The 22,255-nt window shown below is 51.9% G+C and overlaps 8 protein-coding genes across 8 annotated transcripts; 5 read left to right on the plus strand and 3 right to left on the minus strand.

Annotated features, from left to right (window-relative positions):
- Positions 1-318: 318 nt before the first annotated feature.
- On the minus strand, positions 319-2,717 carry GUITHDRAFT_132432 (hypothetical protein; the record flags this gene model as incomplete). The annotated part of the gene is made up of 12 exons (XM_005840931.1): positions 319-468; positions 511-621; positions 664-1,332; positions 1,386-1,457; positions 1,535-1,741; positions 1,828-1,908; positions 1,948-2,016; positions 2,084-2,131; positions 2,215-2,294; positions 2,322-2,371; positions 2,446-2,476; positions 2,606-2,717. 12 exons carry the CDS (start codon positions 2,715-2,717, stop codon positions 319-321), a joined length of 1,680 nt encoding a protein of 559 aa, XP_005840988.1.
- Positions 2,718-3,853: 1,136 nt separating this feature from the next.
- On the plus strand, positions 3,854-6,468 carry GUITHDRAFT_160772 (hypothetical protein; the record flags this gene model as incomplete). Its single annotated transcript, XM_005840932.1, has 3 exons — positions 3,854-4,898; positions 5,451-6,279; positions 6,326-6,468. 3 exons carry the CDS (start codon positions 3,854-3,856, stop codon positions 6,375-6,377), a joined length of 1,926 nt encoding a protein of 641 aa, XP_005840989.1. The 3' UTR covers positions 6,378-6,468.
- Positions 6,469-6,675: 207 nt separating this feature from the next.
- Positions 6,676-8,721, plus strand: GUITHDRAFT_150119 (hypothetical protein). Its single transcript, XM_005840933.1, has 12 exons — positions 6,676-6,832; positions 6,894-6,955; positions 7,012-7,034; positions 7,080-7,121; positions 7,167-7,401; positions 7,451-7,523; positions 7,784-7,872; positions 7,922-8,076; positions 8,184-8,242; positions 8,315-8,372; positions 8,421-8,549; positions 8,604-8,721. Exons 1-12 carry the CDS (start codon positions 6,685-6,687, stop codon positions 8,638-8,640), a joined length of 1,110 nt encoding a protein of 369 aa, XP_005840990.1. The 5' UTR covers positions 6,676-6,684; the 3' UTR covers positions 8,641-8,721.
- A 119-nt stretch (positions 8,722-8,840) lies between these two features.
- On the minus strand, positions 8,841-10,040 carry GUITHDRAFT_100262 (hypothetical protein; the record flags this gene model as incomplete). Its single annotated transcript, XM_005840934.1, has 10 exons — positions 8,841-8,921; positions 9,047-9,136; positions 9,195-9,240; positions 9,287-9,372; positions 9,423-9,469; positions 9,516-9,575; positions 9,626-9,696; positions 9,744-9,795; positions 9,860-9,907; positions 10,001-10,040. 10 exons carry the CDS (start codon positions 10,038-10,040, stop codon positions 8,841-8,843), a joined length of 621 nt encoding a protein of 206 aa, XP_005840991.1.
- Positions 10,041-12,582: 2,542 nt separating this feature from the next.
- GUITHDRAFT_100263 (hypothetical protein) lies at positions 12,583-15,037 on the plus strand (the record flags this gene model as incomplete). The annotated part of the gene is made up of 13 exons (XM_005840935.1): positions 12,583-12,638; positions 12,681-12,786; positions 12,836-12,900; positions 13,090-13,134; positions 13,180-13,242; positions 13,699-13,812; positions 13,862-13,913; positions 13,966-13,990; positions 14,036-14,130; positions 14,506-14,718; positions 14,762-14,818; positions 14,862-14,892; positions 14,940-15,037. The coding sequence occupies 13 exons, from the start codon at positions 12,583-12,585 to the stop codon at positions 15,035-15,037; spliced, it is 1,020 nt and encodes a 339-aa protein (XP_005840992.1).
- A 132-nt stretch (positions 15,038-15,169) lies between these two features.
- GUITHDRAFT_100264 (hypothetical protein) lies at positions 15,170-18,748 on the minus strand (the record flags this gene model as incomplete). Its single annotated transcript, XM_005840936.1, has 10 exons — positions 15,170-15,232; positions 15,278-15,388; positions 15,437-15,556; positions 15,605-16,063; positions 16,114-17,010; positions 17,181-17,336; positions 17,382-17,477; positions 17,523-18,427; positions 18,469-18,529; positions 18,584-18,748. 10 exons carry the CDS (start codon positions 18,746-18,748, stop codon positions 15,170-15,172), a joined length of 3,033 nt encoding a protein of 1,010 aa, XP_005840993.1.
- A 949-nt stretch (positions 18,749-19,697) lies between these two features.
- On the plus strand, positions 19,698-20,923 carry GUITHDRAFT_150120 (hypothetical protein; the record flags this gene model as incomplete). The annotated part of the gene is made up of 6 exons (XM_005840937.1): positions 19,698-19,743; positions 20,079-20,647; positions 20,680-20,682; positions 20,708-20,794; positions 20,848-20,878; positions 20,901-20,923. Coding segments are annotated over exons 1-2 (491 nt in total), but the record flags the coding sequence as incomplete, so codon positions are not given.
- Positions 20,924-21,268: 345 nt separating this feature from the next.
- Positions 21,269-21,866, plus strand: GUITHDRAFT_150121 (hypothetical protein). Its single transcript, XM_005840938.1, has 2 exons — positions 21,269-21,647; positions 21,695-21,866. The coding sequence occupies exons 1-2, from the start codon at positions 21,351-21,353 to the stop codon at positions 21,830-21,832; spliced, it is 435 nt and encodes a 144-aa protein (XP_005840995.1). The 5' UTR covers positions 21,269-21,350; the 3' UTR covers positions 21,833-21,866.
- Positions 21,867-22,255: the final 389 nt, after the last annotated feature.

The raw sequence follows: 22,255 nt of genomic DNA on the forward strand, positions 1-22,255 counted from the left end.
GAATGACTTGAGCAAGGAGGAGGAGGAGGAGACGATGATCGAGAAGCTTACCATGGCCGCACTCGAGGAGGATAGCGTCACTTGCGTGATCCAGACAGACACAGCAGAGCGAGTCAGTAGCTTCTTCACCTTCACCTGGGAGCCTCTTGAGCTGATACCAGCACGACTCGAGCTTACTACTCTTTTACCTTGCTCCTCCCCCGTTGACGTCAGTGCCTCATGCGAGCTCCGATCCTCCTTCCTCGTCTCTTGGCTGGCTACGAACACAACGTTGGCGTTGACGCAGCTTGCGATGTTGCCTCGGGTTCCTGCACCATGTCAGAAGATGCGAGAAAAGGCATCGTCCTCGCCTTCTAGCCTCCTGTACAAGACGTTGGACACCCTCAGCATGCGGGTAGGAGGCGCCTTGGAGGTCGTTATCTCTTCTCCTGACCTTATGACTCTGTGAGATCCGATGGCTTGCACGCCCTACTGATGTGTCAGCACATTTCCAGCTCCTCGTCTTCCAACCTGCTCGCGGTTGAGGAGACTCCCTTGCATCCTTCCGTGGATCCACTTGCAGAACATACAGCGAAAGAAACAAAAGACGAAGATGGCAAAAGCGGTTCCTCCGAACCACCACTGCAGGGCCATCAGGTTGAAAACAAGTGCAAGGGACGTCACCTTCCAGAGCTCGAAAACCGAGCCGAGATGATAGATCACCATAGAAAACTTGTCGTTGGGAACCGAGTCTCCAATCATTCTCACCTCCACATACACTGAAGTGTCCGGGTCCCAGGCGTCAACCTCTACTTGTAGCCCTGCTACTCCATCCGCAGTGTATCCCCACTTGGAGAGCGGCCAAATTCGGGTCTGCTTGTTGATGGTAGAGTAGCTCGCGATCTGCACTGCAGCCGACAGACTCTGCCACGAGCTGTACGTCCGCACTGAGCTGATGTCAGACGTGCTCGGCATCAGCTGGACGAAAGCCTGGCCTGCAAGCCCGCTCTGCGGCTTGAAGGAGAAGAGCTGGACTCGGGAGCTCAGCTGGAAGTTGAAAGTTTTGTCGAGGGACACAGGATTCGAGCAGGCGGAGACAGGGAGTACGCGGCAGGTAGCGTTCGCGTCGCTTATCAGCGTCCACGTTGCGAGTGAGTGTCCCAGGCGATGCAGCATCAAGGTAGAGGAGGTCTGCAGCCCGTTGGAGGACTGATTGGAGATGGTCTCCTGATACCTCGCGTTCGCCTCTGTCGCTCTCTCGTTGATGTTGCTCCACACCTTCACCGTTGGGCTAGCACCGTCTAGACACGTCAAGCTCAAGAAGATGACGGCAGCGTCGAAGCCTTGCGACGGCTGAAAGGAGCGTGAGAGGGAGCGTGAAAGGAAACAGGAGCGACAGGATGTACCTGGAAGGAGAGCATGACGTGAGACCCTTGCGTGAAGGAAACGTCCAGCCCCTCTAGGGGCAGCGACGTCACCTGAGCGACAGAGATCAGAGAGAACTCTTGGCAGACAAGCATCTCTGTGCCTGCGAGATGGCTGCCTCCACTCTGACATGCTGACTTTGACCTCCTGCCTCGACCCTCAGGTAGAGATCCTCTCGCGAGAGCTGCGGCAGGTTGACTGCCCCCGTCCCCTCCACTTTGTACTCGAAGATCGATGAACCCGCCTGCGTCATCGGAGCCAAGGACCGTCGGAGGTACCAGCACCCCTCGCGTATCTCATCTTTTGAACTCAGGATCTGACTTGACGTGCTTGATAGCTGCTCACTGTTCAAATCCACTGCAGCTGGCGAGGCCTCAACTTGGGTCCCCGTCTGATTGCGATGCTCAGCCCCTACGTCCTCACTTGTGCGAGTGACAAGAGCTTCAGCTCTTGAACGAGCTCCAACATCCTTCGCCCCATCCACTGAATTCGTGACGTCCTCATCTGCCATCGTTCCCATCAGGCGCATCAAGATCGGATCACCATCATACGTGGTGTGAAATGAAGAGCAACATTCATGTACACTTCGGCACCGAACTCTCCCACTGCAAGCTTTACAACTTTCGTCTCTGTAGAGGAGCCCGCGTCAAAGTTCCCATGTTAGTTCGCAAAGCATAACCTCTCGCAGGAACGTCAAGGAAGAAGCTAGTAGCACTCGGTACAACCTCTTCTCGCACGTCATCATGGATTCGCTACATTTCAAACGTCATTTGCGCCTTCACCCACTGACAAGAAGTCAACGGAACCGACCTTAAGTTGCAGTTTCGGGCCAGTGCTGACAAAAAAGCATACTATCACCGGGTTCACGGGCTCGGGAAGAGACGAGGTACCTTGCAGGGCACAAGAGCGGGACAAACCTGGATCCTCCCTCATCAAAGCATCGAACGCAACGCTGGTCCCTCGTAACCTGCCTTCCAGTCAGAGGTTGTACCAACATCTTAACTAGTTTCAGTTGCCTCCAATGGTGAACTGGTAACTGACTGACAAACATCCGTTCGAGGGCCCGAAGGTTCTGCTCAGATGATGTTCAGGGTGATGAAGGGGACAAGGAGAGAAAGACTCAAAGAAATCAGAGTAAGAGAGGAGGGGAAGGGAGGGGAGGGGAGGGGAGCAATCCGATTGGGGACCAGATTGGAACTACCTGTGCACTGAACACTGGGCCAAGAGATCGATTCACAGGGGTTCGTATCACAGGGGACGGAGAGGAAGGCAGCGAAGAAAAGCAGCAGCAAGGTAAAACTTGAGCCACTCATAGTTCTGGTTCTTTGATCTCTCCTGACATCTTGACACCAACAACACATGACAAGGCTATCGTGCTGACCCCCACTGCAGCAGCTGCTGCTCGCTCCCGCTCATTATGCACACGTCGCTGGTATACCGAGTCTTCATTCTCAATCCAGTTGCCTGTGATATCAGCTCAGCATAACAGTCTCAATTCATTGTTTGCCCCATCTCCCAACTCCATAGCCAGCTCTGGCCATGCAAAACAATCTTGGCAAGACAGTCCTACATGCTTTGTTCTCGACCAGCGTCAAGAAAATTCATTGCATTCCCCAATCTCATTAGGTCTTCTTCTTCTGGTACTGGTACTGCAAGGCTCTCTCTCACTGCCGCTATGCCCTGATTCATCTCCTGTCAATCATCGACTCTCCTGACTATGATCGACCCAAAGAGACTCTCATTCGATACAGATTCTGCCTACATCCAGGTTCTTATACACATCCCTAGCGCTATCCACATCATGGATCGTCAACCTGGATTCAGTGTCTGCGCGCCATAACATCTCTATGAGATAATGCCAATCCATGATCTTTGTCCCCTGACGCCTTCCCATGTCTCCTATGTCCTCTCAAGCACATTCTGACTTCAAGGGACCTTTTCAAGTTTGTTCATTTTCCTCTCTCTCCCTCTCTCCCTCTTGCCCCCCCCCCCCCCCCTCCCTCTCCCTCTCCCTCTCCCTCCCTCCCCCTCTCGCCCTTTCTCTCCTCCTCGTTCCCATCCCCAGAGTTGCCGGACCCACCTAGTACTCTTGCAATATACTTGACTAAAAAACAGCCGGTAGAAGTCACGTGATCACCATTCGGTAACTACCCTCCCCGTACTTTGACTACCCCTTCATATAACTATGAATTGACTATGAATCACCCCTGCGAGACACCACCCCTACCCCAGTATTCTGTCAGTTGCGCCCTTGTCGTTGTGACCTTCCTCATAAGTAACGAGGATAGTCACTGAGTGCCGCACGGCAATGAAGAAAGGCCCGGGGCCCGGGGCCCGGGGCCCGGGGCCCGGTTGACCAGCCCCGGCGTTTTCAAAATTTCGTGATTGAATATCCGGCGAAACTCATTTAATCTTGTTCACCCGTTTCCGCGGCGGCAGCAACGGTGAAATGGCGGAAGGTAGGGAGGATGATGTTCCGCTGCGGCTGCTGCGCGCGAAGGAGCATGAGAGCTCAGCGTCTTCACAGAAGAAGATGCGAAAGAAGAACTTCAACACTGAAAAGATCTACATGTATAAGATCCAGAAGGTTGCCAGGTTTTTCAGCGAGCGATCGAAATCCGACGGCGATGCTGAATTCGCCTCTGCATTGGATGAGAAGGGACAGCTGAAATTGCCGCTCTCTTGGCCGTGCATCCAGGCTTTGTTCGATCATCTCGCAGAGGGTAGGTCGCATCCTCGGAAAAAAAGGAAAAAGGGAGATTCGAATGTGGAAGCGAGCGAGGGCAAAGACGATGAGGTAGGGGAGGATGGTGAATCGCTTCAGAGCATATCCGTAGCGACCTTACAAGGATACAAGAAAGCACTTAAATTTTATTATAGAGAGCAAAATGTTCCTTTCACAGCAAGAGGACTCGAGGATTCCAACAAGACTCTGGATGCAAGCATTGATGGTATCCTTGAAGAACATGGGTTGCTAGAGTACAAAGCGGATCGCAGATCAAAATCCAAACTAATGAAGAGTTCGTTGAGCTCACACAGATATATAGAACTTTGCAAGAAGATTATTACATTGGGATCCGAAGAGAGGGGTGCAGAGCTTGGGTCGAACGGGCTGTTCGGGCATGTGGCAGCAACTTTGATGTGGAATTGTTGTTGCAGCAGCAGTTGTCTTGACGGCCTCAATCTCGACCATTTCGACTGGGTTGGAGATTCTCTCAAGCTGACCATCATCGAGCCGGTTGATGAAGGTCATGAGGAAAGCTCAAATTCAAATCCAGGAGCTGTGACCACAAGGACTGTCAGTGTGTTTGCCACTCCGTTTAGCCCGGAAACTTGTCCCATTTTGGCGCTTGCCCTATACGCCTTCACCCACCACAGATACTGGGAAGGTAACAACTTCTTCCTCGGCTCCGAACAGAAGCAGAGGTTCGGATTCATCGTTCAGGGAACCATTCCGCAGGCAGAGCTGCAAGCGGACGAGTGGCGGGAGCTAGGTGAGAGAAGCCATCTTATTCGCTGAAGAGTGACGATGTGGTTACTTCAAGGTGCTAACCTTCTCAAGAAAAGCGCGGTGAGCTTCCTGTTCAGATCAAAGGGAGGACCTCCTTCCCAAGACATTAACCGCAGGGCGAATTGGACCGGGGAAGCACCCTCAGTGGATAACCAGTCGGCGGCGACCCCATCGCCCGATGGCGATCAGCTTTGTGGAAGAATCCTCGCTGGAATGGATATGAAATCTCCTGACTTTGACGTCCTGTCTCCACATTTCACTCTGAAAGGCTACGAGGAGATCGAGAGTGTCGGTTTCGAACGCTTCATGGTGGGCTATCATACGTGTCCCGATAGTTTCAAACGGTGTATCCCGGTCTTCCTCGCCAACATCATCTTCCACTTAAAAACCTTGCAATCATGGTTTCCAGCACAACATCCTGTATGGAAAGCTCCAGTTTTCGGTGTGTTCGGCACAAGCACCCTCCCGAAGCTCGCAGACTTTCAGAGAGAAGTTGTCCTCTGTCATGGCATGTGCTCTGACTGCGGTGTGAAAGCGACTGGCGTTCCTCGTGATCATGCTGCGAATGTTCGGGCCAAGAGAGATATCAAGATGCCTATCAAGAAGTCTTCAGGTGTACAGGATCTGAAGTCGGTGATTGGCGACGAGGTAGCGAAGCTTCGAATCGGACTGCATGAGGACATCTTGCGTACGTTGAACTCGAGGATTGAAAAGTTGAATCCGGAGGGCTCCAATCGCGACGAGATTGACAGCTTCAAGAAGGCGATCACGGATGATCTGGTTGCGACTGTCAATGCTCGATGCGACAACCTTGCCGGGTCCGTCCAGGCGTTCAGTGAGGCCAAGTACCAGCTGGACACTGAAGAGAAGAATTCAGGAGTGCACGAGCTCTTCATTAGCAACTCTTTTGCCGGTGACCTCTTCCTGTGGAACGGATCGTATCATATCATCCCTCAAAAGTTCAGATTCCCGTCCAACGTCAACTGCAAGGCCTTGTGGGAGAGGTGGCACCTGGGTCAGGACATCGTCGTCGACGGAGTTTCTCGCCGGCTCGGTCCCCTCAAGCGCCTGGCAGATCCGCAGTACTCCAAGGAACTGAGAAACATCAAGATGAAGGGGATAGTGTCAAAAGCGTGTCAGGTAATGAACCTTGTGGAGGAGACGGCGAGGAGTCTGGGTCTTGTGAAGCAAGGGGAGCCCATCTCGGAGAGCAACTTCCTTTACAGCTTCGACCCGGCCTTCGAAGAGGTCGTCAAGCGCCACTATGGCACTGAAGCTGTCAGCAATCTGCCACGATACAAGAAACTGTCGTATAGGAAAGTGTTTGATAAGCTGGACGGCGCGTCAGACCTCAAGGATGACAGGTGAGCGGGTCTGCTCGTTCTGATGATGTTTGATTCCAACTTGCAGTGAAAATGACAGCTCCAACGATCCCGACATGGATGCGCAGAACGACGACTAGACGATAAGCCAAGCCGGGCAAACGTGAACACGACCGTATGATGAATTGACTAGTATCGCTTTAAGTGTATAATTGAACTTCTCTATATATGCATCCGAAAGACCGGCGGGCCCGGGGCTCTTTCAGTTCTCTCAGTCACCGTCAGTTACAGTAGACTGAGGCTGTCCAACCCGGGGACTGGCTACCGCCGCGGGGCCCGGCGGGCGCCATCCGATCATTGACGGAATCGTGGGAGTCCGACTCCTGGCTGCTGCAGTTTGTGCTGATGAATCTGAGGCGGGCTGTTAAAAGGGGGTGTAAACTGGCAATGGCGTCGTGTCGGGGAGCGACATGGCTGGTCCTAGCGGCGATGATGTTGACAGCAGAAGTTGCGAGCGCCTTCAGATGTCCATCACTTGCGCTGGGAAGAGCAGGAGCGAGGGGAGGAGCACGGGCTTGTTCTTCGTGGAGAGCAGGTAAGTGATGTCGATGCCTGTCAAGATTTTCGTGACGGTGACGAGAAGGGTTTGTTGACAGACTTCAAAGTGTTCTTTGATGTTGTAGTGGACGAGAAACCAGCTGGGCGCATGACTTTCAAGGTTTTCCACTGCCTTGCGCTGTCGCCATCCCAACGTGACGCTGTTTGCTTGTTCAGGTGTCGCAAGACTTCTTGCCCAAGTGAGGTGCTGCCTATCGTCGAGCTTGACACTGAAGGACGTACAGGACAACTGAGAACTTCCGAGCACTTATGAGTGGAGAAAAGAGGTGAGCGATGAAAGTGAGAGAAGCTTCAATGATGGTATTGTTCAGGATCATCGACCCTCTGCTTTCCTATCAGAACTGCCAGTTTGAGTATGGCCCGCAGTATGTGGAAGGGACGGGCAACTACAAGGTCCGCTCAACGACAGGGGAGGAGGAAGAAAGGAGCATGACGGGAAGTGCAGTGGTCGCATGTCTGCAAAGGAAGGGAAAGAACGTCTTCGGGAAGGAGAAGATCGCCGAGCCCCAGGACCTCGTCACCTGCCGTCACAAATGCCCTGGCCCTGTCGACCTCCTCCTCCTCGTTGCCGCCTGTGACTCGTGGATTGGGGCAGGGCGGGGGATACTATTATGGCATGGAAGTAGATCTTGTCAACGCTGATGCACCTGATGAGGAAGACGATGCTGGTGCGGATGAGACGCGAGGAAGCTTGCGAGGACGATATCTTGTATCTTTGAAATATGGCAGCGCCAGCACACATGTAGAGGAACTCAAAGTCACAAAAGAGCAGCAGGCTTACACAGAAAGGCAGATAGCAAGACAGCTGAGTGAAGACGTCGGAGGAGGAAGTTGGAGAAGAAACAGAAAGTAGGATTTGTGGGGAAGGAAGAGTGCTAGGGGGCAGTTGAGGAGGAGGCCCTGAAGGAGGCTCACATGAGGCTGGCAGGGCGCAATCTCATCTCAACACAACTGCAGAAGCCTCTCGGTCTCATCCTTGAGGAGGAGCCGAGCGGTCAAGGAGTGTTCGTCGCTGAGGTAGCTGTCGGACAGACTGCCCTCCTCCTGCTGACTTGCTGCTTTCCAGGTTTCTCCCGGCAGCAATGCGGAGAGGAGCGGAAACATCTTGCCGGGGGACTCGGTTGTGAGGGTCGGGGAGGAGGACTGCTCAGCTGCGACTCTTGAAGACGTGCTCAACCTCATCGGCAATGCCAAAAGTTTCGTTTCCGTCACATTCTGCCGGTATTTCGAGCCCCGTGTCCTCTGCCTCCTCGTCCTCCTCGTCCTCCTCGTCCTCCTCTTCCATCTCTACCTTTTGCATCTTGGCCCTCATGATGCTACAACTGCAGGTCTGAACCGTCGATGGCGAGTGACGTGACAGTCTTGACCATCCCTGTTGGAGGCCCTGGTGAGAGGGAGGGAGAGGCAGAGAAGAACCTGAGGAGAGGACTGCGATGCCGTGACTCGTGAGTACCATCAGGTCATGGCATGTCAAGATTCGACATCATCCGCGTGAGCGACTCCCCGTCCTCCTGGAAGTAAAATACTTCAGTTGCCCTGCAATTCAGCTGAGCCTATGCTGGCAGGCAGCGCTTGCTGCTGAATCAAGCGGTCATTGGGAGGATGGAGGAAACGACTCATGTCTTCTGTCAACTGAGACTGACATGTCGTCATCAGAGCGGCAGGAAAACTCTCCAGCTGATGGCAAGGGCTAGGTGAGTTGTCAAGTTCCGGATGTCGTTGAGATTGACGAGCGATCTCGTTGACAGGAAGGCGCCAAGGATAGTTGACTGCGGGGTCTTGTGAAAATGCAGGGGGAGCTTCACATGGCAACGGATTTTCTCTCTAAGGTTGAGAATTACAAGAGCCGGCGGCTTCTATACCGACACGCGAGACACCTCTTGTCACACGACTCCTCGAGAAGACATGTGTGATCGGAGGGGAGGACGGTCGCGTCGCGACTACTGGAGGAAAGAACTCCCCTTGGGTCTCAGCTGCCAAACGTGTCACGCTTGCAAGGATAGAGACTCGTCCAGACTGACAGGAGTGATGCACAAGTTGAGGTCCGGCATCTCCTCGCCGTCAAGCTGCATCCGAGTCAGAGGAGGGAAGACGGACGAGGGAGGGAGGTGATGAAACGGGCGCGACGACGACGGGAGGAAACACGAGGATGAGGCACCTGCTCGTCTGAGAAGAAGGAGACCGGCCTTACATCCAATTTGAGCTGTGGCCCCACACCATTCATCTCCGTCTTGTGCGCAAGCATCAACTCCTTGAAAGTTGTGAAGTCCGCGCAGCTGACCTGGTCGAGAGAATGTGAGAACAGACGAGGTCGGCCCCAAGGGAGGAAGAGGCTTCACCAACACGTCGAAGACGTCACTTGATCGCATCTCTTCCTCCCTCGCGCTGGGGGGATCTGTTACACTGTGCAGAGAAAGATCAACTAGGCTACATCAACAACTCCATGAAGTCGTGCATGGAGAAATCAGGGATGGTTGCTTTCAATCGTGCGTCGAGAAAGCCTTCGATCAGTTCAGTCTGTGAAGCAACTAGTCAAGATCTGAATGAAAACGAAGGGTCGATCGCACATATTTGCCGAAGAGCTCAGTGTAAATGATCTTGTTTTCATCGGTATCTTCAAAAACAGCGCTGTGTTCATTCTGGAAAATACATTCAGAAACCGTCGTAGTGACAAGGAGCCTTTACAGCAAATTTTCTCTGTAGATCATGAAATTCGTCATCTGAAGAATTGTCACTTGCGCATCTTCACATTGACAGTTGCAAGACCAACCCATAATTATGTCTTCCAGAGCACCCACAATCAGATCAAACTTGTCGTCCTCTTCATTGTCGCCTCCAACGCTGTCAGGAGCGAGAAGTTAAACTCTTGTAGCATGGCAGAGACTCACCTGACAAACGAGATATCCCCCTCCTCGTCTGATAACCCGTCAAGTTCCAGACCTTCAATGTAACGTGAGCAAGAAGAGGGCATGTTCACCTCAGCAAGAATCATGACATGCTCTACCTTCTTCGTGCTCTTCAAACTCACCATCATCGTCGTTTTCTAGCACCTCTGAGCACTAGTCAGACCCTCACAGATACAACTCTCTCATATCCTTTCATCGCTTCTCGTGCTCATCAGCTCTCCTCCTCCCCTCTTCATCACCTTCAACTTCCTCCTCCACGTTGGCGTATCTTCCTGCCATACGAGGCTAACCGTAACTGCGCGCGTAACGGAATCTTGAAATCACGAAACTGGAGTCGGCATGTGGCAGGATGAGGCCCGCCGGTTCCGACCGCCGGGCCGTCCGGTTCAAGTTGGTTCTCGGCGCTGTTTCTTTACTCAAAGTTAAGTGAAAGTCGGGCTTTTCTCCGAGTTCGGAGTGAACTTTAACTTTGAGTGAAAGGTGCCTCATCTCTCGTGAGGGGCACTGGCACCGTGACGGGGTACGGCAGGCTCAGTCCGGGGCCGCGGCGGCGCCGCCGGGCCCGGTCAAATGATGATGTCTACAGGCTACCGGGTCTGACTGAAGTCACTGATTTCCGAGGCTCTCTCTACAGTTCAAGCGGGTTGATCTCTCAGTTGTCTGCCACCAATTTCAATCAAGGGCGAGACTTTAGCCCGCCGCTTGTCGGGGCCGGGGGACAAGGCTGCCGCTGCCGCTGTGCCACGGTGTTACTAAATAAGGATGGGTCATATGATCCCGTAGTCCGGTCACGGCGCAGCCTCCTGGCACCTCAGTGAGCCCTGCCGGGCGTGGATGTTGAACTTGCGGCTTGAGAGGTCGCAGCCTGAGCCCACGCGGTAACCTATCAAGGGAAGAGGACTGAAGGGTTTTGTCACGGTGGCTCTTCTGACCTGCTCCTGTTTGTTCTTTCTGCTCATCTTCTCTACCTCATCCTCAGTTTCCTCCTTCTGCTCCTTAGCGGCCTCGACCCCTCTTCATCGGATTCAGGGTATACAGGTTAGCAAGCTCCAGCGTGACTCCCGCAGTCTTTGCCGCTTTCAGTCCATACAAACTGTGAAATGACCAAGCCTCCATCTGAGAACGTCTAAGCTCCAAGTTGCACCTACTCCTCTGTCCTCTTTCTCCTTCCCAAGCCTCCTCCTTCTTCAGCCTCCTCTTCCTTTCCCTCCCCGGGGGGCCTGCTCAGCCTCCTGCACTCCCATCTCACGCTATCTGATCGGCTCTTGTACGTCCCTAGCCCCACCTCCGCACCTCCGCCTTCTGCTCTCTCCTGGCCGAGATAGCCTGCAATTTGGAACAGTGGCGAAGTAATGCCATGATACGATCGAAGTGCAAGTGAGCCGTCAAGAAGGTAATGGGTGAAAGAGATATTTGGAATATCAAAATCTAGGGAAACTTTGGAAGGCTCAGTAGGTCAAAAAGACTACGACGAGCATTGTGACTCTGGTCTATTGCACGGTCATATCCAGCTTGAATGCAGCAGTACGAGCAAGAACATCGTCTTGGAATTGTTGTAGTAGTCCATTTGCTTCATCCTGAAACGAGTATCTGAAGATATTAGAAGGATGCTCTTGAAAAATTGGATCCTGGATGGGGTCAGCCATTTGTTCTATGACATGATCATGGCTTTGCTCAACAGCATCATGCTGCATGTTTTGAGTCTGCTGGAAAGACATGCTTTCGTTTCCTTGATTAAATCCTAGAGCAACACAGAGATGAAGGCAATGGGCTGCTGTATCAGTTGGGTTGCTTCCATAAACCATAGAACTCAATTGGAAAAACGCGCCTTGATCTGCCGTATTCATTTGAATCAGTTTTTGCACATATTTAGTGACTGCTTGTTGATTGTTGTAATTCTTCAAGCAAATTTTGAGGGCATCCACATATCTGAATTTCATTTCATTTGCAATGCTTATTAGGACTTGATGTACCGTCGAGATGTTGCTTACTGACAGGTTTGACTTCTCCCTTTGAAACATATACGATGTTCGAATAACGTCACTGAAGAATTTTGTGTGGCACAGATATTCGTTCTTCAACAGTTCTGCTTCTGCTCTCTTGATAGGATCAGATATTGCTCTAGGAGAAAGATTCCAACATTCAAAACCGCAAAATTTGCTTTTGGGATACTTCGCTTTCATGGCATCATTTATGACGTGAACTGCTGCTGTGCTTTCAAGTTGATCAAGCACAGATTGAAAATTTCCACATTCTGACAAGCTGATGTGCAGAGTATTCATCGTGGTATTCATCAAGACCTGCGCGAAAACATCAATGCATAATTCCTTAAATAGCTTCATTTCGATATCTTATGAATACATACACACTTTGGGGGATTCCTGTAAAACGCTCACAAAATCATTCTGCTTCCTTTCACTATCTTGTTCTGTGCAGACTTTCTTTTCTACAACCTTCATTCTTCCCATCTTGTGACCAAAGTCGATGGCCCTAGGAAATGGCGCCAACAAAAGTTTGCGGCTCGCGTGGAAGGATAGGGGTGTGTTGCAGATTAAAGCAGGTGGGGTGGGTCCAAATTCTAAAAGCGAGGCAACGCCAGGACAACAGCCAGCAAGAGTTGAGACCCCCGATCCATGGCATGACGGGATTTCATTGTTGCTCCCCCCTCCCTCTCCCCTCCCCTGCTACCTCCTCGCGTCACTCCCACGTGACAGCATATCTCATCTTCATCTTTTTCCTCCTACTGCCAGATACCCAGACGACTTTCAACACAGGCTGCAAAAATTTCCTTCCATTGCTTCTACATCGCGAAAAAGGAGGAATGGAAGAAGCACCAGATGAGTTGTTTCGAGGCGCAGGATGGAATGGTGGTAGTGGGTAAGTGATTACCAGCTTATCTCACTTACTCGTTGCCTCAAGATCTTCGGTCTCTGACGAAGCTTTTGATGTAAGGCTGCGAAGAAAGAACGGAAGGCTGGAATCAATATCAGACGACTCGTTGCATTTGTCTTCTTCGGATGAAGAGGTGACCTGATCTTGTAACCATGGGATTGTGAGAGTGTGATTGTTGTCAGGGCAAAGATGTGCCAAGATGGATGAAAGTCCTTGTGCAGTCAAGGAGAGGAGCCTTGGTTCATGTGTACCGGAATTCGACCGGCTTGTTCAAGTTTGACGTAAGCATCCAAACTCTGCTGTAGTAGCGAACCGATTTGGGAATGACTCGTGCTGGAACAACTGCTTGTTTGAAGCCAAGGCTGTCATCCGACAGGTGGGTGACATTGCTTGCTACAGCTCGATGCTCTCGCATGCACTCTAACCAAACATGCAGCGAAGACGAGAGGATCTTCTGGGGATTCAACCATCCTGACCCGGAGTGATGCATCATGATGCTGTGAATGTGATGCTGAATGATGAATAGATCTGAGAGGCAAGAGCTCTTGACCAACCAGACATATTACAACAAGTTGATGGCAAGAGCCAGGTCACACAACTGATGATGATGATGATGATGATGATGATGATGATGATGATGATGATGATGATGATGATGGTGGTGGTGGTGGTGGTGGTGGTGGTGATGATGATGATGATGATGATGATGATGGTGGTGGTGGTGGTGGTGATGATGATGATGATGGACGATGATGGTGGTGGTGGTGGTGGTGATGATGATGGTGGTGGTGGTGGTGATGATGGTGGTGGTATATACAAGGCTCGTTCGCGTACCTCGAGAATAATGGTGGTGGTGGTGATGATGATGATGATGATGATGATGATGATGATGATGATGATGATGATGATGATGATGATGATGATGATGATGATGATGATGGTAATGATGATGATGGTGATGGTGATGGTGATGGTGATGGTGATGATAGCGATGGTGATGGTGATGGTGGTGATGGTGGTGGTGATGATGATCAGAGTTCTGCAGGCTGCGAGTGCCCTGGATATTCACCCGCAAGCAACTCAACCCCGTGCTCTTGCGACGTTTGAACCAGGAGATCTTGAGGATCGCGTACCTCAAGAAGTCGCCGAGAGTTCCGATGTGCTCTTGTTTCCTCCATTTCATTCATCTTCACACAATTCACCCTTAGCCTGTTGCACGATCGACAGCGACAGGCACGGCGGGCAAGTCTGATACAGAAGGTCTTGTTTGTCATCAGCATGTCATTCTTACTCATTGCACTGCACTTTACAGCATCTTGAAAAGAACGTCCTGTACGGTGAGTCGCCCTTGTGCCTTGACGGTTGATTGAGCACCCGAGAAGATCGAGATCAGTTTGCACCCTCGAGTTCTGTGAAGCCGTATCAGAATGCTCCCAGATACCTCTACATTGATGTGAGTGTCAGAGCTGTCAAAGAGGTCAAACTCAAGACAGGGATGTAGATGTAGCTCTAGGATTTTGCTGCAGTGATGAACCAGTGGAAAGAGTTGAGGAGAAGAAAAGGACGATGATTGAGGAGGGGTCGCATTCAACCTCTCACCCTTCCCTGCCATCAGATGGAATTTGGAAGCTTCGCTTTTCGTCTTTCCTGGTCAAGCTTACGGTGAAAGATTCTCATCGTCTTCGCCGCTGACTTTCGTTCCTTCAACAAGCGAGTACGTCGACCTCGTGCTGGCCGTCAAGTCAGGATCCCTTGATGGGCTCAGACTTCCACATCGCAACTTTCGCTCTACTGTGCTGCAAGTGGACCCAACGAGTCTCTCTGATCTGCTGTGATTTGAACCTGCTGGTAGATCGGAGAAGCGCTGGACTCTAGCTTGGTCCGATACTTCGAGGAGGAGACTCGGAGGCATGCGGGGACTTGCGAGGAAGGTCGCGTATGCCTCAGCCTCTCTTGCTACGGGCTCATGGGGACGGCAGGGTATGGGATGCTCTACCGACGGCGCGTGGTCGACGAGAAGGAGGAGCTCAACTTTCCCGGACCTCTTGTCCTGGTCTTATCTTCGGTAACGAGTGGCTCTTTTCGAAAGGAGGTGAAGACTGTTGCAGGAGATTCAAGTGCCAAGCTCGCTAGTGGCAGTGGCGAATCTTTCGCACGGGTTCAAGGTCTGCTGACTTGTTTCCTTGCCCTCGTCTCGAGCTTGTCCAGGTTGTCGAGTTATTGAGCCGACTGGACGTGGGTATTCCCAAGTAGCGGTTGACATGAAATCCTGCTGAGTGAGAACAGATGAGGAATTCCGGTGTGTCACTGCTCCTGATCTCTCCTACGCCAAATGCAAGATGCAGGCAAGTCGAGCAACTCTGAGGACGAAAGATCTCAACTGATACCGCAACAGATCATCGAGTGCTTCGGTATCGGACTTCGTCGGCCCGAGATCTACAACAGCCTTGCAGAGTTACAGTGAACTTGAGTTTGATATCCTTAAACATGCTTTCTGTCTGTTCGTATCGTCTGCATCAGTCCGAATCTTCCTCGCTGACTTCGTCCTTGCTGGGTTCTTTCTGACTTCTCCGCAGAACCTGCAATATTGTTTTCACCTAGAGAACGCTGAGCCTTCTGCTTACCCGGGACACGTTGGGGAATGCATGGGTAAGGAGGCTAGCGTCCAAGAAGTCTTCGATGTTTCTTCTCTTCTTCTTGGTCCCATCTCCTTGTAGGGATGGGTCAGGGACGTGCTGGAAAGTCTCATCAGACACCCAACAACCCACACGCGATCGCTTTACCTCGTCGGAACTTCTTTCCTCCCTCCGAGTGCTCTTGTGTGATCTGTTGACGCATCTCCGCAACCATCTGTGTTTGTCTTCTTTTGACTTAGCAAGGACCTCTCGCAGTTTCACAGCATCCTGAGAAGGTTACATCAGTAGAAATCTTGATGAGCATGCAAACGAGACCATGTGATCTGCCAACGCCTTGACGTGGGAAGCAGACATGCTGTCGATGCAAGCAACGACAAGAGCAAGAGAACCATCTTTTAAGCTTGCAACGTCTTCAAACGACATGAGCGACAGCCCTTCCCTTCTACCTTCCTCGTCAACAAGACTCAATAAGTCTTCTTGTACCGACATCTTAACCCACGGTATGAGTTCAGCTAGTTCTGCTCTTGTGAAAGCTTGAGACTGCAGCTTGAGTGTGTTGCTGTCCCAGCTCTCAACCTCCTCGGAGATCAAGAACAATCTTTTCCTTGCGGCTGACAAGGAGGCAAGGATCAGATTCCTCTCTGCCTGCGAGGTGACGGCAAGGGTTTCTTTGAGCTTGTAAGCAGGCAGCAGTTGAAGAGCATGCTTCCGCTGGTCGGGGGAAAGAACGCAAAGAGCACTCGCCCTCTCGTTAGGTGGCAACTCAGACAAGACCTGAAGAGAAGAAGGCGATCAGTGACTAGCAGGCTGGCAGGGCAACTGACCCCCGCCCGAGTCTCGTGGGAGAGTGCAGAGAGGATCGCTTTCAAGGAGGACGCTTCCATGTGCATCATCACGGACGCGAGGGGGTGGGGTGCGACGAGCTCTGATAGTCTCTTGAGGTGAGGGGAAGAGCAGGCGAGCAGGTCCTTCATGCGGGACTTGTCGTCGCCCTTCAAGAACCTCAGGCATCGCTGAAAGTCCTCCTGATCGTCGCTGGGAAGAGTCGACAAGAGGTTTGCGACCTGTTGCTCTCGCATCATCGCCAGGCCCTCCACGTACAGCTTCCCCTTCATCCCTGCGATGCTCGTCAGTTTGCCTTCGTCTGCCAGGAACTCCATCGCTGATGCTCGCTCCTCCGCTCCCATCTGCTCAAGAACGTCCACAAGTTTTTGGCGTGAGAGCATTTCAAACAGCCCCTTCTTGTCCGCATGCTGGCACCGGACCATCTCCAACATGTTTTGTATCGGCAGCCAGTCGAGCAGGGTCTCCGGGTCCTCCCTCCTTGCAAGCGCGCGCAGCTGCTCCCATCGCACGTCTGCGCTCATCTCCTCGAGCCTCATCACCATCTGCAGGTGACTGCCAACGGGCTCCGAGCACAGGGAAGCGACAGTCTGCTGCTGCCACCCATCGCAGACCTCAAAGAGAGAGGACGCGATACATGCCGGAAGCTGCGACAGCATTTCTGCTTTCCCCTCCTCGTCGCACCTCTCAAATGCGAGCATGAGAACAGCAGGCGGGATGTGAGCGAACGCTTCTGAAATCCACGTGATGGGGAGGTGTTGGATCACAAGCTGCAGTTTGAGAGGTGAAGTTGCCCTGACGAGGATCGCAATCTCTTCCAGGTTCGCATACATCAACCCCAGCGTCAGAGTCTCGAGCTCCATCCCTTCCACCTCGCTCTGTCGCTCCACTTCGTCAAGATGCCTCACGTTCTGGACTAGACGGATGGCAGCTTGAGCAGGGCCGGGAGATCATTGAAGACAACCTGTCACACTCGTTCAGACTCGTGCTTGGCACTTGACCAACACACCTCTCTATCTTCTTGCGAGCAATGTCCCAGCAATGCTACAATAGTCTTTGGCTCGCAATCGCCAAGAAACGATCTCCGAGACTGCTGATCGGTTCCGAGAAGAACGCTTGCCAGCATCTGATCGCTAGTGTCATATACGAGCATATCAAGGCAGCAGCTTTCCTCGGGAGCAAGTGAAGCGTTGGTGGGGTTCAGCTGCGCAATGGTTGAGGCGTAGAAGACAAAAAGATTGCTGCTCACCGACATGTTTGTCGTTTCGTTCGCACCCTCCGATGACTGCATCGATGTTTCTTCCGGCTCCTCGTCAGCCACAGCACGCGTCCTCCTAGAGAGCACCTAGAGTTTCTTCACGAGCTGCTCGAGTATCACAAACACCAGCACCGTGCAAGGAAGCAGAGCTCTCTCCTTCCTGTGCTCTCGCCCTCTCTCCTTGTCAGCCCCGGAGTGTGGAGAGGCGGGTCGCTCCTTGAGTTCTTTCATCGCCTGCGACAACTGCTGCAGACTCCCTCCCATCTCTCTCGCTATCTCCTGACTCAACTTCATCCCCAGCTGCCAAACGGCTTCATGTCGCTGCAACTTGGCATGAGCCTCATACACGTGGGTGCGGTCGCTTTTCAAGATCAACATGGCCTCCTCTAAGATCTCAGCAAGACCCTGCAGCACCTGCTTTTTGAGGGCTGCTACACTGCTTGCTCGCAGACTCTCTTCGATGCCTTCATTCGCTTTCAGCTCCAGTTCACGCTTCAATCCTGCCATTTCCTCACGCAAAGTCAAGACTTGGGATTCAGACTCCTGTAGCTTGTCATTGGCTTGCTGCAAGCTTTGCAATCTCTCTTGTAGGTTGTGATTTTCCTTTTCCATACTTGATAGTTTACTCTTCAATCCATCAAGCTCTTGCGTGCATCGTTTTTCCAGTTGTGATGCTTCAGACATTGACTCTCGAAGCGACTCAATCATGATGCTCTGTTCGCTGCATTTAGCCTGGAGGGTTGCAATTTCCTTAGCTCTTCTCGCCATCTCTCTCTCACTCTCTTTCTCCAACAATTCTTTTTCGTATTGAAACTCATTCTCTTTCTCCTCGAGTTGCTGTTGAAGTGCTTTACATCGTTGTTCTAGTTCATCTTGATGCGATTGCGCGAGTTCATGGAGAAGAGGCTTGTCGTTCCCCTTCAACAGCTCGCCCGAGTAATATCCCACAGAGATTCGCTTCTCCTCCAGGTCAGCCCACTCCTTCAGGCTGTCTCGGTACTTCATTCCTTCACTCAGCGCTAGTTCCAGGTCAGACCCTGTTGCAGTCTCAATCATCGCAAATGGACAATGCTCATACTGAGTTGTAAGTTTTGAGATTCAAGGACGTGGCATCTTTCTGACATTCTCAGAACCTCGTCCTTCACGCTTCATGTCAGAAGAGACAAGCCTGAGCTCCATGACAAGCTCCTCACATTCGCCTTCTCCACGCTCTTCTGTTGCCTTCTGAGGCGTTCAACCAGCTCCAGGAACTGCAGCGTCTTGTGCCGCGAGCTCTCTCGCCCCCGGCTGTCCTGCAAGTCAAGGTGGTATCTACTCTTGAGCTCCTCGTTTATGTCCTCCATCGACTTGCCCGCCATCCATGACCTCCTCTCACTTCAGCTCCCTTCACCTCAACCACACGCAAGACAAACTCACTGCAGGTACTCCTCCACCCGATGAAAGTCGTCAGGAGCGAAAGTCGCGAAGAAGATGCTGAGCTCTTTCTTCAAGGCGCGGGCAGCTTGAGACTGTTGTCTTATCTTGTACTTGCTCTCTTGGTGCGAGTTGTGAACGTTCTCAAGCCTAAGATTTCACGGAGATGTCACACTCACGCCCTTCCTCATTCAGTCTTCCCTCCCCCTCCCTCCCCGCCCCTCTCCATCTTTTAGCATCCTGAGGAGACATCATGCACACTTAGCTGGGTCAAACATCCGACGGCGACTAGTCAGAAAAAGCAGAAGCAGCCGCTCAGCAGCAGCAGCAAGCAAGCAAGCAAGCAAGCAAGCAAGCAAGCAAGCAAGCAAGCAAGCAAGCAAGTAGCTGAGCAAGTAATTGAGCAAGCCTTTCATTTGTCATGCAGTCACTCTCACCATGCCGACGACATGTCTGTACCAGTAGCCACAAGAGTCCTAATCTGGTCTTTACTCAAAGTTAACTTAAATCAGTACCATTAATCTTGGCCGGGCCGCCTGCCCGGCCCGGCCCGGGCCCTTCAACTTGATCGCCGGCACAAGTTGACTGACGAGTGCCAAGTAGTGTCAGACTGCCGAAGCCTACCCCTCCTTTTGATATAAACAGGACGGGTGTGCAATGAGACCCAACGGACCACCCGTCGGTGAGCGCTCATAAAGACTGGGGTATCATCAAGTAAACAAGGACATAGGGTGGTCATTTGTGATTTGGTGGTAAAGTGAGGAAAGGAGGTACTTTTGTACGTAAATTAGGGGGTAGGGTAGCCAAGTTTGCATTTGAGAGGTAGGGTCAGGATATTGTTTATGGGGGGTGGTAGGGGGTGTTGAAGTGTGGGGTGGGGTGCGTGTGAACCCCAAGAGCCACCGGGATGGAGGGGACGCCGCTCCTGGAGCCGAAGAAGGTGAGGGGGGGGAGAGAGGGGGGGGAAGGGGGGGATGAGGAAGTGAAAGAATAGAAGCAGAACTGAATCTGAAGTTCGGGGCAAGGGAGCGGGGGGAGATGATGTGAAAAGACGGACATGGTTGGACGACGATATGTGTTAAAGAGTATGTGGCACCTTGGAGTGGTACACGCTACCTCATTAGCGGTTCGCAATTGTGAAGTTTGCACTTGTGAAGCGTTGTACGATTCTCTGGCGATTGTATATGGAGAATCTTTGTCTTCAGAACGAAACGTTTCGTTCTGTTTCGTATAGAATCATCGCACTTGAGTCATCGCAATTGATTTTATTGCTAGATCCCCAAATGGCGAAGAATCAACATACCCGCTGTTATTTCCGTGGCCTGCATTTCACTTGCTGTCTTGGTGGTGTACTCTGCTATGCATAATGAGCAGGCACCGGTCATTGCGGACCTCTCGCTGTCACCAGCTGTTGCATACATACCTGCCGTGGGCCAACAGAGACTACAGTACATCTATGTCCCTGAGCAGGCGCTGCAGCAACAGAAGAAGAAAGCTTCAAAGTTCACGACACCAGAGGATCCTCTCTACTTGCCCCAGCCTTTGCTTCCTTCATTTGCAGTTGCAAACGGAAACATCCTCGCTGGGGCAGGAAACAACACCACTGCCGACGGTGGTCTGCCTCCATGGCATGTTCGGTCTTGCGCCATTTCGTCGTTGGTGACTCAGGCAAAAGGGGTCCTCATTCAGTGGGACAAGTGCGGGTACATGTTCCAGGGTCAACCCAAGTTTGAGGATCCAGCAAACCCCATCGCTCCCAGTGCGGATGGCACAGTCGGAGTGATCTCTGCTCCGGCGGACGACAAGGAATGTACCCCGTCCAAGATGAACTCGCCCAAGTGCAGGTAACCGGGCGATCCTTGTGTTTTGGGATACGAATTCTTGACGTTGCTATACTGTAGAAAAGAGTTCACACGTACCATCGCCAGAAATGACCACGATACTCTTTACAAATGCATGTTGAGCATTCGCGGTCTCTCCCAGACTTGTGAGGATTTGGATGTCGTAACGGCCAAGGAAGGAAGCTGATTTTCATTGTTTACAGGCGATACCTACTCTGCTTGTGGTCCCACCCCTAGCGTGAACTCACCCATCAAGTCTTTTGGAACACAGTCTGTTTGCAATGCGCCTGACGGAGGATACTACAAGGAGCCGGAAGTTGAGCGCATGTGCGGTGTTTGCGAAATGTTCCATGCAGTCGCAGGCGCTGCGGTCACCCCACACTACCGCGACACTGTGAACGGTAGCGAGTATGAGTTTTTGTTCAAAGTAACTGGATTTTGCAGAGGATGAAAGCAGCGGTGGAGGCTGTTTCGCACACGGTGCCACAGTTGTGGTGCAACACTCTGGCAGAAAGAATATCCAGGACGTCCAGGTGGGAGATATGATCCTTGGCTCAAACCAGGTAGTCGTGACATTGGCATGAATGTGGGGAACGAGTGAGGGGCTGAATGGAATGCACAGGAATATCGTAGGACATACTTTATTCACGATCACGAGAAGCCTTCCGAGACTTTGAAAATCTCAGTCGGACAGGAGGAAATCGAGATGACCCCCTCACATTTCCTTCCTATCTATTCGGCGGAGTGTGGTGAGAAGTTTTGCCAGTTTGCCAAGCTTGTTCCAGCCGCTTCTGTCAAGCCCGGAGATTTCCTGTACACCCAAGGTGGCTTTGAGATGGTGAAGGGCGTAAGCTCAAGCCGCTCCTTCGTCCGTTATTTGCTGGTTGAAGGAGGAAATCTCATGGTGAACGGGGTCCTTGCCTCTGTTCAAAGCACAGCAGCTGGAGCACTTGAAACTCTGCCTTTCAGGTTCCTGGACACGATCTTTCCTGGCAGCCTTGAGGTTCGTCCTGATAAAATAGTCGTGTGCCTGCCTGATCCTTCTTTCAGGCCCCGGCTATCAAGCAGGCCCTTCGCACCGTCCTTGAGTCTCCTATGCTGCGATCGTTTGAGACCTTGATCGCTAGAACGCATGCTCTTCCCATCACCATTGCCCCTCTCCTCGTCTCATCTAGCTCAAGCAGTTGAGCAAGTGCGACGACAGGCTACGTATGTCGTTCTACGATATTAATAAAGTCATATTGAGTTTATTAAGATATTTCTCAGAGTGCCAATGGTCATCATTACTGACATCGAATGCCTCCTCTAGGCTCTTCTTGACGTCCCTGCCCTGAACAGAAAAACGACACGCATGTGCCCTACACATCTATCGCGACCCTTCCACTGACGATATACTCAAAATGGTTTTCAGTTGGAAAGTTGCCTACAGACACCTCCTCTTTCCCCTTCCCCTCCCCTCCTTATCTTTGTCCTCGTCCTTGTCCTCGTCCTCGTCCTTGTCCTCGTCCTCGTCCTCCTTCTCTGCCTCCTGCTCCACCGCCACCGCCTTCGCCTCCTTCTCGTCCTCCGCCTCCTCGTCCTGGACCTCTTCCTGCTAATCGTCATCCTCCT

The sequence above is a fragment of the Guillardia theta genome (assembly GCF_000315625.1).
Source record: "Guillardia theta CCMP2712 unplaced genomic scaffold GUITHscaffold_4, whole genome shotgun sequence".
Taxonomy (NCBI): Eukaryota; class Cryptophyceae; order Pyrenomonadales; family Geminigeraceae; genus Guillardia; species Guillardia theta.

Excerpts from the sequence above, each read along its gene's own strand:
- GUITHDRAFT_150121 (XM_005840938.1), top strand. The coding sequence starts at position 21,351 with ATGACCCCCTCACATTTCCTTCCTATCTATTCGGCGGAGTGTGGTGAG. Across the intron at positions 21,648-21,694 it reads TCTTTCCTGGCAGCCTTGAG|GCCCCGGCTATCAAGCAGGC; the intron begins GTTCGTCCTGAT and ends TCCTTCTTTCAG.
- GUITHDRAFT_150119 (XM_005840933.1), top strand. The coding sequence starts at position 6,685 with ATGGCGTCGTGTCGGGGAGCGACATGGCTGGTCCTAGCGGCGATGATG. Across the intron at positions 7,524-7,783 it reads TGATGAGGAAGACGATGCTG|GGCGCAATCTCATCTCAACA; the intron begins GTGCGGATGAGA and ends TGAGGCTGGCAG. Across the intron at positions 8,077-8,183 it reads GTTTCCGTCACATTCTGCCG|GTCTGAACCGTCGATGGCGA; the intron begins GTATTTCGAGCC and ends CTACAACTGCAG.